At 43.8% G+C, this 14,880-nt stretch overlaps 2 protein-coding genes across 2 annotated transcripts; one reads left to right on the forward strand and one right to left on the reverse strand.

The window, feature by feature from the left end:
* Positions 1-543: 543 nt before the first annotated feature.
* mmachc (metabolism of cobalamin associated C) lies at positions 544-4,931 on the reverse strand (the record flags this gene model as incomplete). The annotated part of the gene is made up of 5 exons (XM_083970549.1): positions 544-1,432; positions 2,174-2,350; positions 3,053-3,205; positions 4,470-4,667; positions 4,842-4,931. 5 exons carry the CDS (start codon positions 4,929-4,931, stop codon positions 1,250-1,252), a joined length of 801 nt encoding a protein of 266 aa, XP_083826675.1. The 3' UTR covers positions 544-1,249.
* A 678-nt stretch (positions 4,932-5,609) lies between these two features.
* On the forward strand, positions 5,610-14,678 carry LOC310984331 (uncharacterized protein). The gene is made up of 11 exons (XM_083969516.1): positions 5,610-6,053; positions 6,328-6,370; positions 6,534-6,694; positions 6,806-6,887; positions 8,778-8,961; positions 9,165-9,238; positions 9,324-9,400; positions 9,496-9,596; positions 9,751-9,839; positions 9,918-10,055; positions 13,103-14,678. Exons 1-11 carry the CDS (start codon positions 5,988-5,990, stop codon positions 13,282-13,284), a joined length of 1,197 nt encoding a protein of 398 aa, XP_083825642.1. The 5' UTR covers positions 5,610-5,987; the 3' UTR covers positions 13,285-14,678.
* Positions 14,679-14,880: the final 202 nt, after the last annotated feature.

Below are 14,880 nucleotides of genomic sequence, written 5' to 3' on the forward strand. Positions count from 1 at the left end.
AGGTTATCTGCAGATTGTGTACTTGACTTTATCAAGTGCAGATGCTGTTAGACAGCAGCACACAGCCACAGGCTGCATTACCAAGAGCACAGTGACATCTAGGGGTAGAAACACAGACATGCTCTGCAATGCATTTCTGCTGCAGAGCTGCTGATACCGTTGCATTCCTCCTGTGGAACTTTCAGTCAGAACAAGAGCACACGTGGTACCGCTGCAGATGACCATGGGTTGTTCTGAGCAGCTGTTAGGCCTTTAAGAGTCTGTTTGAATTTACCTTTGTCTCGAAAAAAATGTATAAAGACAAACATCTCATGAACCTGTGTGTCCCGCTGCTACAGTGTTGAGTAGGAAGAGTGCTGACTCAGTGACAGAGGGAGATAGTTACAGCTGGAAGTTGTCAGCCTGTCACCAGGCTGGAGCAGAGGCAGCTCACATCTATAATGCAAGATGAGTCAGTGCCAGGTAAACTGGAGGCAAGGTCATAACAATGGAACCAACGGATGGAAAGGATGAATACAAAATAATTGTGAATGTACAACTATAATGACTACAACTGTTGTTTTTTTTATTTGGTGTACTGATCCTTTACAGCTTTCTTTTTCAGACTGGTAGTCATTGGTTTACACATTTTGTCTATATGCTCAGTTTTTACATTCTGCCTCCTTTGGAGGTGTTTGACACTCCTGAGAGTTTGATTATTTTCATAGCTTCATTATTAACACTAGTAAAAATATCACACACACAGTCTGGGGGTTTTAGTATGGCACAAGCTGATAAAGTGCATTCTTCAGAATATGGCTGCATGTGACAAAACAAATGGTGATTCCCCTGGTTTGTTGAGTTGGAGAGACTGAGTGGAGCTTTCAGAAAGCACAACTGGAGCAGAGCTATTCCTGAAAATACAACAGGTTTTACTGAAACAGAAATTCTAACCAGATCAGCTGTGGCTGCCTGAACGGTGACAGCTATGAGGCCTGGAATAGTCCTTACCATTGATCTTCTACAATGTACATGAATGAGTGTTGTCAGGATCACATTAATACATTAGACAATAAAAGAAGCTGCCCTTTACTCAGGCAGATATTACGTAGTGTGAACATATGATATAGCAGCCTCGCAGCAGTACAAGTTCTGGAAAAGCATCCCATGCACCCTGTGGACCAGGGTTCAGAATAAGGCAGTTGAGTGGTGTGTGCTCAGAGTGGGTGGGCACTGGGCAGTACTTCCACAGCGCACCTGTTCTTCTCCTTCACCCATGTCCACTGCCCTGGCTCTGTGTGTCTGTGTTGGTTTCATGTTGATGGTCATCCTTTGGCAGAAAGCCCCAAGTCCTGAGCAGAGCAAACCGCTGAGCAGGAGGAGTGGAAAAGTAATCCTTCTGTTTTAGAGAGTAGGTCTGTTCTGGACAGACAACATCTCTGTAGCCCCAGTCCTGGTGAGGCAAAATAGAAAACTTTACTAAACACTTTGCACTCTGTGTTTCCACATATCTAAATCCATTAAAAGCATACACAAACCCACTCACAGGTTAAAGTAGGTATCATGAAGAGAAAGTGTTTCTAAATGATATTAACTTTAACTACTGGAATTCTCCTGAGTTAAACTACAGTGGGCCTTAATGGAGAAAAAAAGGTTCAACAAAGAAAAGAAATGAATAATTGACAAATTCCATTATCAAAATCGATCAAAACATCTCATCCCCTACATTACCTTTTTCATTAAAGCAGAAGTAAGCAGAATGTTTGTGTTAATATAAGTCTTAAATAGTTGTATCTTCCGACAGCAATCACTTCTATAGAGTGTTTGGTCTGAAACACGGGTCTGTCAGTCACTCTGCTCTGCTGTAAGCCGAGGAGAAAACTTTCCTTGTATCCTACAACCTTTATCCAATGAGGAGAGAGAACGGCATAAAGGGGCGGTCCTCTCTGTGTGTGCAGCCAAGGGATGCGCGTGAATGTGGTGACGTAGGGACGAGGGCGGGGACTGCTAACTCCATCGGCTGACAGAAAGTTAGCCAAACCGACCGGATCGCTTACTTCTGCTTTAAATATTTTCACACAACTGATATCTCCTCAGAAGTGGGGCCACAGGACAACAGGCTGTCTCTGATCTAAAGGCCATCTGTCTGCTGGTCGTTGACATGAAACAGTCCAGGTGTACCGAGGTTCTGTACCTGCCAGTGGAAGTTGAAGGCCTCCAGCAGCTTGATCCTGCCCTCCCTGGTGGGCACGCAGTCAGGAGGAGCAGGCTGCACCAGCTCAGAGCCCACCGTCACATGTTCAAACACCAGCAGGGCTCGGATGGCAAACCAGCCCCCGAACCTCGGGTGCACACACACGCCAAACATTTTCTGTGGGTAAACAGAGGGAGGTGCATGACATCCAATGAGGAGGAGGAGGATGCAGAGGAGGAGGAAGAGGAGGAGGAGGAGGAGAAGAAGAAGAAAAAGACAACAACAAGAATAAGAACAACAACAACAACAACAACAATGGTGCGTTCCATTTGTACTCAGAAGTAAGATTTGTGTGTGATTTTAAGTATGTATGACACCACTGTGATGGGCAGTTGCAGTTTAATTGTATTTTAAGGCAGTGACAATAAAGGCCTCTTACTTAAAGCAGAAGTAAGCGGAATGTTTGTGTTAATATAAGTCTTAAATAGTTGTATCTTCCGACAGCAATCACTTCTATAGAGTGTTTGGTCTGAAACATGGGTCTGTCAGTCACTCTGCTCTGCTGTAAGCCGAGGAGAAAACTTTCCTTGTATCCTACAACCTTTATCCAATGAGGAGAGAGAACGGCATAAAGGGGCGGTCCTCTCTGTGTGTGCAGCCAAGGGATGCGCGTGAATGTGGTGACGTAGGGACGAGGACCAATAGATCCATGACGTGGGCGGGGGCTGCTAACTCCATCGGCTAACAAGAAGTTAGCCAAAACGACCGGATCGCTTACTTCTGCTTTAATTACTTACTCTGAAGTAAGATTTTCGAGTTCCAAGTCAGAATTTTCAACTGGAACCATATCATAAAAAATCAAATATGACAAAAAATGACCTTTTCAGCCCAGGGCTGGTCGGTGACATCTGCCTGCTGGTAGTAGAAAGCTGCTCCAGACACGTGTGCTGCAGTCTGTGCCAAGAACTTTGGTTTCCTGCTTGGTAGCATCTCATAGTCATACCTGACATCCACCTTGTGTCCTGGAAAACACTGCAGTGGAGAAATAAGGGGGGGGGGGGGGGGTGTATAGCCAACTCAAAGTTAGTCCAAACATTCCAATTGTCATAGATATAATAATAATGGATTACATTTATATAGTGCTTGTCCCAACACCCAAAGCACTTTACAGAAACCACCACCATGATCATTCATATGCAGAGTGGGATTTGAACCACCAACCCTCTGATTATTGGACGACCCGCTCTACCGCCTGAGCCACTGCTACTGTATAAAAGGTTCCATACTCAGTCCAACCTCTTCTCCATCTACCTGCTCCCGCTAGGCCAAATGATCTAACATCACAACATTTACCTTTCACTGTTCCCAGACGATAGACAAATCTACAGTACCTCCTCCTAGAGCCCAATAACTACAACAAACTAGCTCACCTCAAGAACTGCCTCACAGATGTCAAGGCCTGGATGCCCTCAAACTTTCTCCAGCTGAATGAAAACAAACCTGAAGTTATCCTGTTTGGTCCACAGCACTTAACCCACAGCATTCCTCCCCATTTTGGTCCATTAGCCCCTCTGTCAAATCACATGCAAAAAACGCTAGTAATAAAATGAAGCTTCATGCAGCTCCGCACCATGTCCAAACTCCGCTCATTTCTCAGTACCGCTGACCTGGAGAAAGTCACCCACGCCTTCTCTTCCCCTACTGCAGTTCACTGTGTTTTGGTAACTCCCAGTTTTCTCCATCCAAAATTAACCAGATCAAAAAAGAGAGACCACATCGCCCCCATCCTTGCCTCCCTCCACTGGCTACCCATCACCCACAGGATACATTTCATAATTAATTTTCTATTCCTTTAATTCCATAATCCCCCCAGTCTCGGCCTCATATTACTTCTGTCCAACTCATCAGAGACAGCTTTTGAGCATTCAGTTTTTGTTTTGTTTTCTATTGTGTTTTTTTTTTTTGTGAAGCACTTTGGAGCAAATTGTGTTGTGTTTAGGCTGCTATATAAATACAGATGACTTGACTTGACTAAATATGTGCCAGGAGAAGAAAGCACTTGAGATTTTCCCATAGTGTTGAATACTGCAATATCTATTGTAAAGCTGTGGGCATTGTTGTTGGGCTGTTTTCTGACGATGTTTGTATTATTTCCCTATTTTCAAGTATGTACCTAACTGTTGAATTCCCATCTGATTGTGTGACTTTCTGGACCTCTTCTATCAGGATACAGTCAGATAAAAAAAAAGAAAAAGCCTTGTCTCTCTGCCCCCCCCTCTCTCCCCACACCCCTGACCTGTGAGACAGCAGAGGTGACGCAGTGTTTGACACACTGGTCTATGGGGTCGGTCAGGCTGTGGCATCCCCCCTCCTCCAGGAAGGGCAGGAAGGCTTGTTCAAACATGGCCGGAGTGCTGAGTACCACCACAGCGAGGCTGTCATCAGGGTAGGCCAGGTGCAGGGACGAGGGCAGCACCGAGTTATACCAAGCAACCTGTGTGCATACATGAAGAGACAGAAAGACAAATAAACAGCATGTCCACCTCTTCGTCTCCCAGTGCCAGCTTACAGGTCAACGTGTGAGCGCAGTGCATTGTCTTATTCCAGTACGAAGCCCCTCGTGCTGTCAGAGCTACGCGCTAAAGAGAAAATAGTGCCACCACGGTACCTTTAGAGGGTGGATTTCTAGTCCCAGTTTGGATAAACAGTTCTCTAACAGCCCTGTTACATTTTCCACATTGAGCGTGGAAGCCGCCATTGTTGCAGCAGGTAAACATAGAGCGAAGGATTGTGGGTTATGGTGTTCTATTGCGTGTGTTCTATCAGCTATATTTACGTTATTTCTTCAAACTGCTCTGAATTGGTGGACAATAATTACTCAATACAACGTGTTTCAGAGCAATTGTACAATATTACAGTGTGACTCTGTGTGTCTAAAGAAGCAAAGAGCGGAATAACCGCCTAACTTACTACAATACCCAGAAGACTCCCGCCGATACGTCATACGCAATCACGTCGCCGTTATGGGCTCCTGGATTTAAAAGTAGAGTCGTACGGTTTTCTGTGAGTAAGTTAGCTTAGTTAGCCTGCTAGCACACCTTACATGTTTGTTGCAAAGTGTAACATATTTTAAGCGCTGCATTCTAAGTCGTTGGCACAGATAGACTGGATTCAGTGTTTGGGAGACGGTGAATATTTTCCCTGCCCACCAAGACAGTAACATCCACTCTGAGAGAAAAGTCGTCATAAAACTGCTGCTAAATAGAATTAGCTGGGGTTACGCCAACAGAGGCTATCTAACGTTTGCTTCTTCCAACTTGTGTGTGACCTTGCCGTGTTTTGTGTTTTGCTGTGTCTTTAACACTCGGTGGGGGTGGACTCCTGCCCTCCATCACTTCCAGTTTAAATCTGTAGCTGCTCCTGGAAACTGCGCAGATACAGTATATTGCCCCCACGGGGGTTGGGGCTTTTTTAGGCATACCATTACATTGTCAGACAGCCTGCACACCGCTACACTTTGCCGAGTAGCAGCTGATAGCCGATAAGCAATCGAAACGTGCAAACACCTCAGGCCTGGCTGTAATTTAATCTCCCGGAAAAGTGAGAGAGCTCTCGTCTTGGTTGTTACCTAACCAACCACCGTACACTTAGTGCACTTAGTGCACTTAGACTAGTTAAGCTACAGCTTTTTGACGTAACATCACTGATCGGCCACACAACCGCGTCTTCACCGTCAGAATGAAGTCACTGCTGCTGATGAATGACGCTTTTGATAACTTGCCTTGATACATTTTTTTTTTAGATCAACTTAGTCATGAACTGGGACAACCAGCTGAGCTCTATCCTGTCTGTAGCAGATGGCAGCGTTGCAAAGATGAGGGTGAGTATCTTGAAACATCATTGTCCTAATGTGTTGGTATTGTAGGAAGCAACAAATAATGTATTTTAAGAGCCTGTGCTCCAACTGTACAACGAGGCATTTTAGAATATAACACAGAAAAGTCTTCACTGCAGTGTTATCACTTCATCAACAGATGGCAGTAATGCTCCACTAATCATTTCACATGGTAACTCGGTTACTCAGACACTGAGGTGTATCAATAGCAAGTGGAGTGGGAAAACCCTCTCAATGTGAAAAATGTTTTTCTACCTAGGAGAGACTGACCTCACCAGGGAAATTCTCCAAAGGAAGAGACGGTGGGTGATCAGTTTCAGACTAATTAATATAACTAAACCTATCTGTGTGTGTATTAAACATTCTCTCTTTCAGACTTTACCAAAGAGTTTAGTAGTTTGAACTCAATCCATCTGATTTGAGTCTTTTGTGGACAACCTCCCACACATTCCTCCTCCTCTTTAGATTTGTATCCCGTGAGGGAGCAGCTTCATGAGTCAGATCTGGACCCTCCTGCTCTTCCCCCTCGATCCACCCCTCTACGACGGCCTTCCCTGTCTCTCAGCCCTGGTCTGCAGTGGGAGGACCTAGCTGCTGTCCAATCACAGCTCCAGATACAAAGCCAGGTGTGTGATTATTTGTTTTATCAAGCAGGTGTGCAAATGTTTCTGAATTGGCGTCATGTATTACAGTGTTGTAACAGGATTCCAAATTTCCCCCTGTAATGTCTTTGCAAGGCGATTGAGTCCCTCACTCAGAAACTCCATGACATGGAAAGGGAGAGACACTCACAACAACGTCACATCCAGACACTACAAGGTAAATACCATGCCATGCCTGCTTCTCTCTACACTGGGTCACATATTGCAAATACAAACACAGCAACATCATTGTGCTTTTGTCTACTAGAAGAGACAGGTTCTAATCTATATCAACTCTTTGTAATGTCGTCACACCCAAACTGTGTTGACAGATCACGTTCTACAAAAAAAACAAAAAACAAAAAAAAAAACCACACAGGTGCCAGACGCTGTCAGGTTGGTACATGAATTGTTTCAGCATAAATAAATCATTAGCACATCTTTTTAAACTGCCAGACAGTGTCAGATGCAGCAGTTCAGTCTGACTAAACAGTGACATTTGGAAGTCAAATCCAGTTTCACTCAACAAACAATCATTTGCAGCTCTTTTCAGTTTGAATCTCTGACCTGGCAAATGTCATCCATGTCCACCTGTGCTCCCTACATGAATATTATATGTATTTTTGAGTCAGATGTCTTAAAGGTACGATATGTAAGAATGTGGCCAAAAATGTTGCTGCAGTCAAATTCAAAACACAGCAGCGCGTCGTCCCCCCTCCCCTACCCCCCAGACTCCAGGTTGCCAGATAGCGACGCACTAACCTTCGCTCTGCTCACTCAGTCAGTCTCAAAGCAGAGTAAAAAGCTAAATTCATCAACAACCTCACTGTTTTATTGCTCTGACTCACAGTAACTACGAGCGGAGTTCACGTCACTCAGGTGATCTGCAAGTTATTGTTACATTCACCGCTCCGACGCTGTGTCTGTATGTGCAGCGCTGACACACACGCACACACAGACACGCACACACAGACACACACACTATTCATGCCGTAGATGAGCCAACACCGCAGAATAGACGACGCGAGCCGCTCCGTTTCTCCTCCACTTTCTGACGTCGGATCATAAAACATGACGACCGGAGACCGGCGACCTGACCGGGACAGACTCCTCTCTCACTTCATTTACCATCGGCTCCATTTCGCCACATTTCCTCCCTCTTTCTAACTTTCACTTTGTAATTCTTCCCTTTAGCGTTAGCTGCAGCTCAAACTAACTAGGCTATACGCTCACAACAGCAAGCTGTGTAGCCTATTAAACGGCAGAGCGACAAGCCGCTTATTTCTACTGTGTGATATCAAGCAAATATGACCATAATAACCGATAATAGAACACAATCTTTTTTTTCACAATCTCGTTTTATCTCCCAGCCGTAGCTGCAGCTCAGTGGAAGCTAACTGGGAGAAAGCGCTGGGTGGCGACACATGCCAACCATAGAAATTCAAAACATAAACATGATTTGCGGTCTGCAAAAAAAATGTTTTAATGCGAATATCTTGGCTGTAGGATTGTTGTTGGTGAGTTCAGTATGTTATATGAACATTATTCCTGAGTCTCTGTTACATATTAGGATGATTTTACAGCCAGTTGCTTTAGATTTCTTACATACTGTACCTTTAATCCTCAATTGATCCAGTTCTCAAAATAAAAAGTAATTCTGACTGATTTATCATACTGTGATTTTAAGAAAAGCATTGCATAGAATCCAATGTAAGTGAAGACAGTTGAAGTGGCAGTCGGCTGCTGTAGAGGCATGAACACCTGAACACCTCATGTATGCATTTTGTACCTGCTGTTGCTTCACCACTACGTTCCTCTGCTTGCTTGTCCCTCGCTGACAGTTTTGTCAGTGGCTGCACAAAAAATGATAAAATTCTCTGTTTGATCCCAGAAAATGTAAAACACATTTTTGCTAATCTGCTTTTCAATGCAGGGACCCTCTGTTTGAACTCTGTTTCACACATTTAAAATGCCATAAATCAACCAAGCTTTAGAGCATTTTAAAAAACTAACTGTAAAGATTTGTTTAAGCACAATAAACAAACAGGAAATCTCTCTTCTTTTCCAGAGGAGGTTCACAGGCTGCACGAGGCACTGAGGCAGAGTGAAACGGAGATAAACGAATCGAGGAGGGGCCAAAGTCCAGGAGCAGAGAGACGGATGGAGCAGTGGAGGAGGGAGGTGACGCGCGAGCTCAGCAGTCTTCGGGGACACATCACCAAAGCCACATCACTAGGCAACCTGGATGAGAGGTGCATTAGGCGCGGCGGGCAAAGTACACTGATGATTGGTCCAGCTCATGATTGTAATGAAAATATTTACACCTCATGTGGAATTCAGAAAGACTTTGCTACTACAAAGGGCTGCTGGGTGACATTTTCATTTTTTGGAAAAGACCAAGAGAGGAAATGAAACACCAGGTTTGTCACCACTCATTTCTCTCCTCCCCCCCTAGTTTCAGCTCAAAGCTTCGCAGAGAGGAAGTGGAGCACCTGTGGAGAGAGGTGGACCAACTGAAAACACGGCTAAGTGAGTCATGTTGACCCACGTGCTACAAAGCAAAGGCAGGCTCGGTCTTGTCCACAACATCAACTCTTTCTTCTGGTTTTGACAGTGAGGCAGGAGGAGGACATGTTCCTCCAGCAAACAGAGGCCAGAGAGACAAGGAGACACTATGAACGCAGCTGCAAGGTACACACACATTGTATCATACAGTGAATTTGCTTGTGTGTTTGTGTTTTTTTTGTCTTTCAAGCCTTCAAGCCTTTCTTTGTTTCTTTGTTCAGACACTGGAGGAGCTAACAGACAGCTACAGAACTCACAGCACTGACCTGGCAAAGACTTTCTCTCGGTTTTCGCACACAGAGACAGAGGTCCGCCAGATCAGGTAAATGTGTCTGCACCTGTGTGTGTGTGTGTGTGTGTGTGTGTGTGTGTGTGTGTGTGTGTGTGTGTGTGTGTATGTGTGTGTGTTTGTGAGTCTGGGGTTGTGTTTCATCTTTCTGTGTATCACTTAGGTTGTACTTTCTCTCTCGCAACAGAACAGTCGTGTCAGAACTGAAAGAGGAGGTTCGGAGGCTTGTTCTTCGAGAACCTGCACCAACACCTTCACTGTCAGCACACACACCAGGTACGTCATACACGCACACGCACACGCATGCACACACTGTAATAAAACTGTTCAACCATGTTTTTCTGTCGGATTCAGGACCATCACTTGCACTCCCACATGGCCAGAGTAGGAGAGTCAGGGTTGAAGAGCCAGACTCGGACTCAGAGGACTTGAGTCCAACACCCAGCCTGGCCGAGGTCAGCTCAGATGATCTGTCCTGGCTGGAAGAGCCTGGTAAGGATGAATGAAGGAGCTGCTAAACACAGCATGCTGAGTCACACATACACCAATGCTTCTATTATATCATTTTCACAGGCCTTCTGTCCACCTACATGCACAGCAACAGATTCACAAGATGTTACGTTAAGCACCAGAGGCCTGTACTGTGAACGAGGCTCAACATAGCCAGGCTTTGTGTTCATGATGCAGCTCAACAAAACCTCAAGTCCCGGTCCGAGTTAACACGGCACTACGCGTTCTCTGTGCGCGTTCACATCAAAGGAGGCGTTTGGCGTCATATGATTCTACTACCGCACAAAATGAAGCAAACAGGCTGATTTCAGCCAAGAGCAGCAGGTTGTTTTAATGGAGAGTACGAGCGATACAAAAAAGTCTGATCACAGCCTGAAGCAACACAAGAGAGGAGGCAGCTTTTAATTTCTGACAGCTTTTTACTTTTACATATGAAGCTTTATCCATTTAAACTAAATAAACTAGAGCAATAACAACTGTCATTTTAAATTGTGTTTAATATTGTTTTCATATATTTCACTGATTGCAATTAGGCTATAATTGCGTGTGTGTGTTTTATTTATTGATTTATTATTGAAAGCGAGGCTGGATGTGTGTGGGTTTTTTAGGTGCTGTAGCTACAAGCAAATCTCATATTGTCTCTATACAAAGACAAAAAAGACCTTTTTAAATGTGAAAACAGTGGAGACTTATTCAAGATTTGTGTTTGGGCAACACATAACAGACAAAATTAATTTATTCATGGCCACATTAAAGGGATAGTTCACCCAAAATTGAAATTTGTGGACTAAGGGCTGGGAGAAGTTTCAGAGTCCTCCATGGCTTCTCTGAGTTACAGGGGGTCTCGGCGTAGCAGTGCATGTCCATATAACGGTTGCAAATGGATACCAACTGTCTTCGTAACAAAAAGACACACCAAAAAACATCCAAATACCTCCATGCTGCTCGTATGTAATGTCCGTCTTGTATTGAAGCCCCGAAAGCGAAATTGTCCCGAAAAAAAAAAGTCTATATTTCAAGCTTGTTTTGTAGTGGAAGCTTCTCGAAGCTCCTCTTCCCGGTTCGTCAAATTTGGACGAACTGGGAAGAGGTCAGACCCTGGTTCGTCCAAATTTGACAAACCGGGAAGAGGAGCTTCCGCTACAAACAAGCTTAAAAAGATATAGACTTATTTATTACTGCTGCGAGCGCACAACTTCTTTCAGTGGTGACTGTATAGAAAAGTTAATATAGGCTATAGCTTAATGAGCTCCTGACGCTCAGCTCAACAGGTGAGGAGCGTATTCCTTCAGCTGAACATCTGTAGGAGACGCTCGGAGAGAAAGTCAACAGCAGCGGATCAAACGCTCGGTTCTGATCCAGCTCCACTGGACTTTCAAAGTAAAGGTGAAGCAGCTGTAAATAAGTTAAATAGTGAAACAGCAGCGCTTTTATAGACGATTTTAGGATGAAACCCTGAACATAACCTGGTGGGGACCAAGTTGCCGTGGTGATCTAGCCAGGTTAAAAGAGAGCCACCTTTGTAGTACAGGAGAGCCTGGCTTTAGACTCAACATAGGCCTACCTCGCTTACCCACTAAACTGCCTTCACAGTAGTACACCCCCCTGGTCGGCACACACTGATGATGGCTTCAGCAAGATGGGACATGTAGTTCCTCCTCCTGTCCCTCCCCCACACGTCAGACTTAACCTTTCCTCTGATTCATCTCAGCAGATCTGACTCACTGTGGAGAGCACTCATCTGTCTTAATCATTTGCATACAATTGGTTAGACTAATAGTTTGACATTTGATGAATACATTTATTCGCTTAGATTATACAACTGGAATGTCTCTTCTGGTGTCTCTGCTGGTTCCTTTGTAACTCCATGGTAACCCAATAAAACTGACCCAAGTCAACAGATGTGATCAATCAGATCACACATGATTATGAGTTGATTATTGACTTTTAGAGAAGAGATCCAGGCGGTTGCCAGTTTGTGCAACAAGATGATTCTCACAAAGATGTAGCTTAAAAATTTAACTTGGACTGGACTGTACCATAAAATGCAGTGATAATGAAATTAATTATTCAGTCATCACATAATACAACAACTATCAACACTACAAACATTATCAACAAAGTAGCGAGTGAAAAGGCAGGCAGAAGCGTAATGCTTATATTGATGCCTGTCCTACATACAGTAGCATATTAAGTCACCCAGCATTCTTACAATATAGCAAACAAACATAAAAGAGAAACTAAACCAGAAAAAGACCATAACCAGCAAAGTTAACAGTAATTAAATATAGAGTAGAAAATAAATTATTAGATAACAGACAAAAAGAAAAGGAAAAAATATATTTTTGCAAAAACATAAACACTTGTAACCTTCAAAAATTGAACTGCATACCATTTTGAAAACCAAAAATGAGCTACACATTGGTAAATCTATGTTGGTGTCATCTCCTTTTAGTCTCTTTTCTAGCTTTCTGTACAACAAATTACAAACATCTCGCAAATCATATTTGGACTCTCTGTTGAGAAAAACCTTTGTACACAGACAGGGAGTAACTTTAACTTTGCTTTATACATTATTTGCATTATTTTACAGTAAATCAAGTCATTAAATGTCATAACATGGGATTTCATAAACAATAGAGTATGTTCTAGTAGCGCAAGAGGAGATGATACATGTAAAAACTGGGAGATGTACAGTACAGCACCGTTGTGAACACGTTTGTATCGGTTGGCCTGCAGATGAAGCAGCAAAGCTCTCATTTCCTCTTCTCAACCCGAGACTTACTGTAAGAGAAGGCTGACGTTCCCATAAGAGATTACCATCTCTGCTCTAAATGTTTCCCAGAGTGATTTTGGGCTAATTTAACACACACACACGCACACACACACTCCTGCTGGTACACAGTTGCTATAGGAAAACATTTGAATGTCTTCCAAACTAATCCCCAATTGTAATAGAACAAAGAGGCACTCAGTCAGTCACACACACACAAGCTAACTGCTCTTCCTGTGCTCTCCGTCTGTGCCAGCTCTGCAGCAGAAGCCACGCGTACGTCTGAGTGTTCAGTCCAGGCGGAGCAACTTCGCCGCTCCAGGATCTGATTTTGAGGTCGGCGATGATGATGATGAAGACAACGGAGACGACGACGATGATCTCCTCGACGACGTGAACCCAGATTTAGGATCTGACCTCAGTCTTAATGACCTCTGACCTGTTCTCTTATCTAACTTGGGGAGACATAAAGAGAGTTGAGTTTAGAAATAGAAATGTCCAGGCTGAGACAAGCAGCCATATGGCAGATTTCCTCTCTTGTCCTGAGGGAAGAGGAAAGCAAACAAAGAAAGGCAATAGCAGACTTGGCGTGGCAGCAGTGGCTGATACATATGATAACAACTAATTAGCGTTATTGCTTTTGCTTACCAGATCCACTTGGACATGATGACAAATCATAGATACCAGTGGAGTAATTTACTTTTAATGACAGGAATTCTCAAATACAATTATCAGTTATTTATGAGAGTAACAGAAGTGTTGGAGACTGTTGGATGTTAAACAGTATTTTTAATCTTAAAATCACACATTGGACCTCTGATACCCAACCACAGTGTTCAGCTAACTTTGTCACATCTCTTTGTTTAAACCAGTATTCATCAAAGCAGTGTTCAGTCTAGTTAGCTACCAGGCTGAGGTCTGTGAGTGCACAAACAACCCAGTAGCTGCAAGTTCTCCTGAAATAATTTCCAGTAACTATGTCCACATGTGCAGATTGATAGGATGCTGGAGATCAGACCGAGGAGAGAGGCAGCTGTTTGAAGAACCAACATTTTTCTGTGAGTGTTCAGAAAACTGCTCCTTTCAGGACGGTGGACGGAGTTTTGGGTGAGCAAATGCCCTCTACAGCCATGTTAAACATCGCTGATGATAAATTATAGGTTGTAGCAGAGTTGAGGACAGAAACACCACCCCCAGCTCTGGTAGGCCAGCTAAACCATGAGGTTTGGTTTAAGGCAGGGCACGACTGAAAATAGTTCTGCTTAGAATTGTTATGATTACAGATTGTTGGGGTTAGGTAAGGATTTGATGTGGTTAGACTTTCATCTGTGCCCATGACTAGAGCGGGAATGACACCACTCATCACGGGGCTTTTGATTTGGAAAATAAAGGTCTGGTGTTTTCTTATTTATCAGCTAATTAAATAACTACTTTAACTTCAAACTAATGATGTCACACGTTGATGATTTCACATTCTGACCACTTGATATTCAGTCGTATATCACGTGTAAAGATTCACCTAGGTTTTACATTCAGTCCTCAGTGTAGGAGAGTAATGGATATTTAATGGGTTTTTCCTCCTGACATAATGCACTCTTAAATCCAGAAGGAATCTGAGAAGTGATGTGGTTTGATTCCTGGTAATGCGGCTGAAGTGAGTGCAAAGAGGAACCAAACACCATTTACATTATGGAGGCCAGCCCCCCCTCAGCCTCTACTGTGAATTCTTTGTACACCCAGAGCTCAGTTAAGGCAGTCGAGTGTTGTTTTGTCTAACATGACTCACACTGGGACTGACTTGGTGTCAAGCAGTTAAATATTTCAGCATCCAGACAGCCCCCCCCCCCCCACGAGGACCCCAGACCACAGTGCAGAGCTGGGGGGAACCGATGGGGGGGGGGGGCAAGGCAGATTATCTCACAAGTAGTGAGGGGAAAGAATGGCTAATTTTGACTGATTCCATCTCCCTACTGGTTCACTCCTATTGACCTTTTGACCAATGAGGTGACACTTACTTGTCTTATGGGCTCCACT

This window comes from Trachurus trachurus, assembly GCF_905171665.1.
Source record: "Trachurus trachurus genome assembly, chromosome: 4".
Taxonomy (NCBI): domain Eukaryota; kingdom Metazoa; phylum Chordata; class Actinopteri; order Carangiformes; family Carangidae; genus Trachurus; species Trachurus trachurus.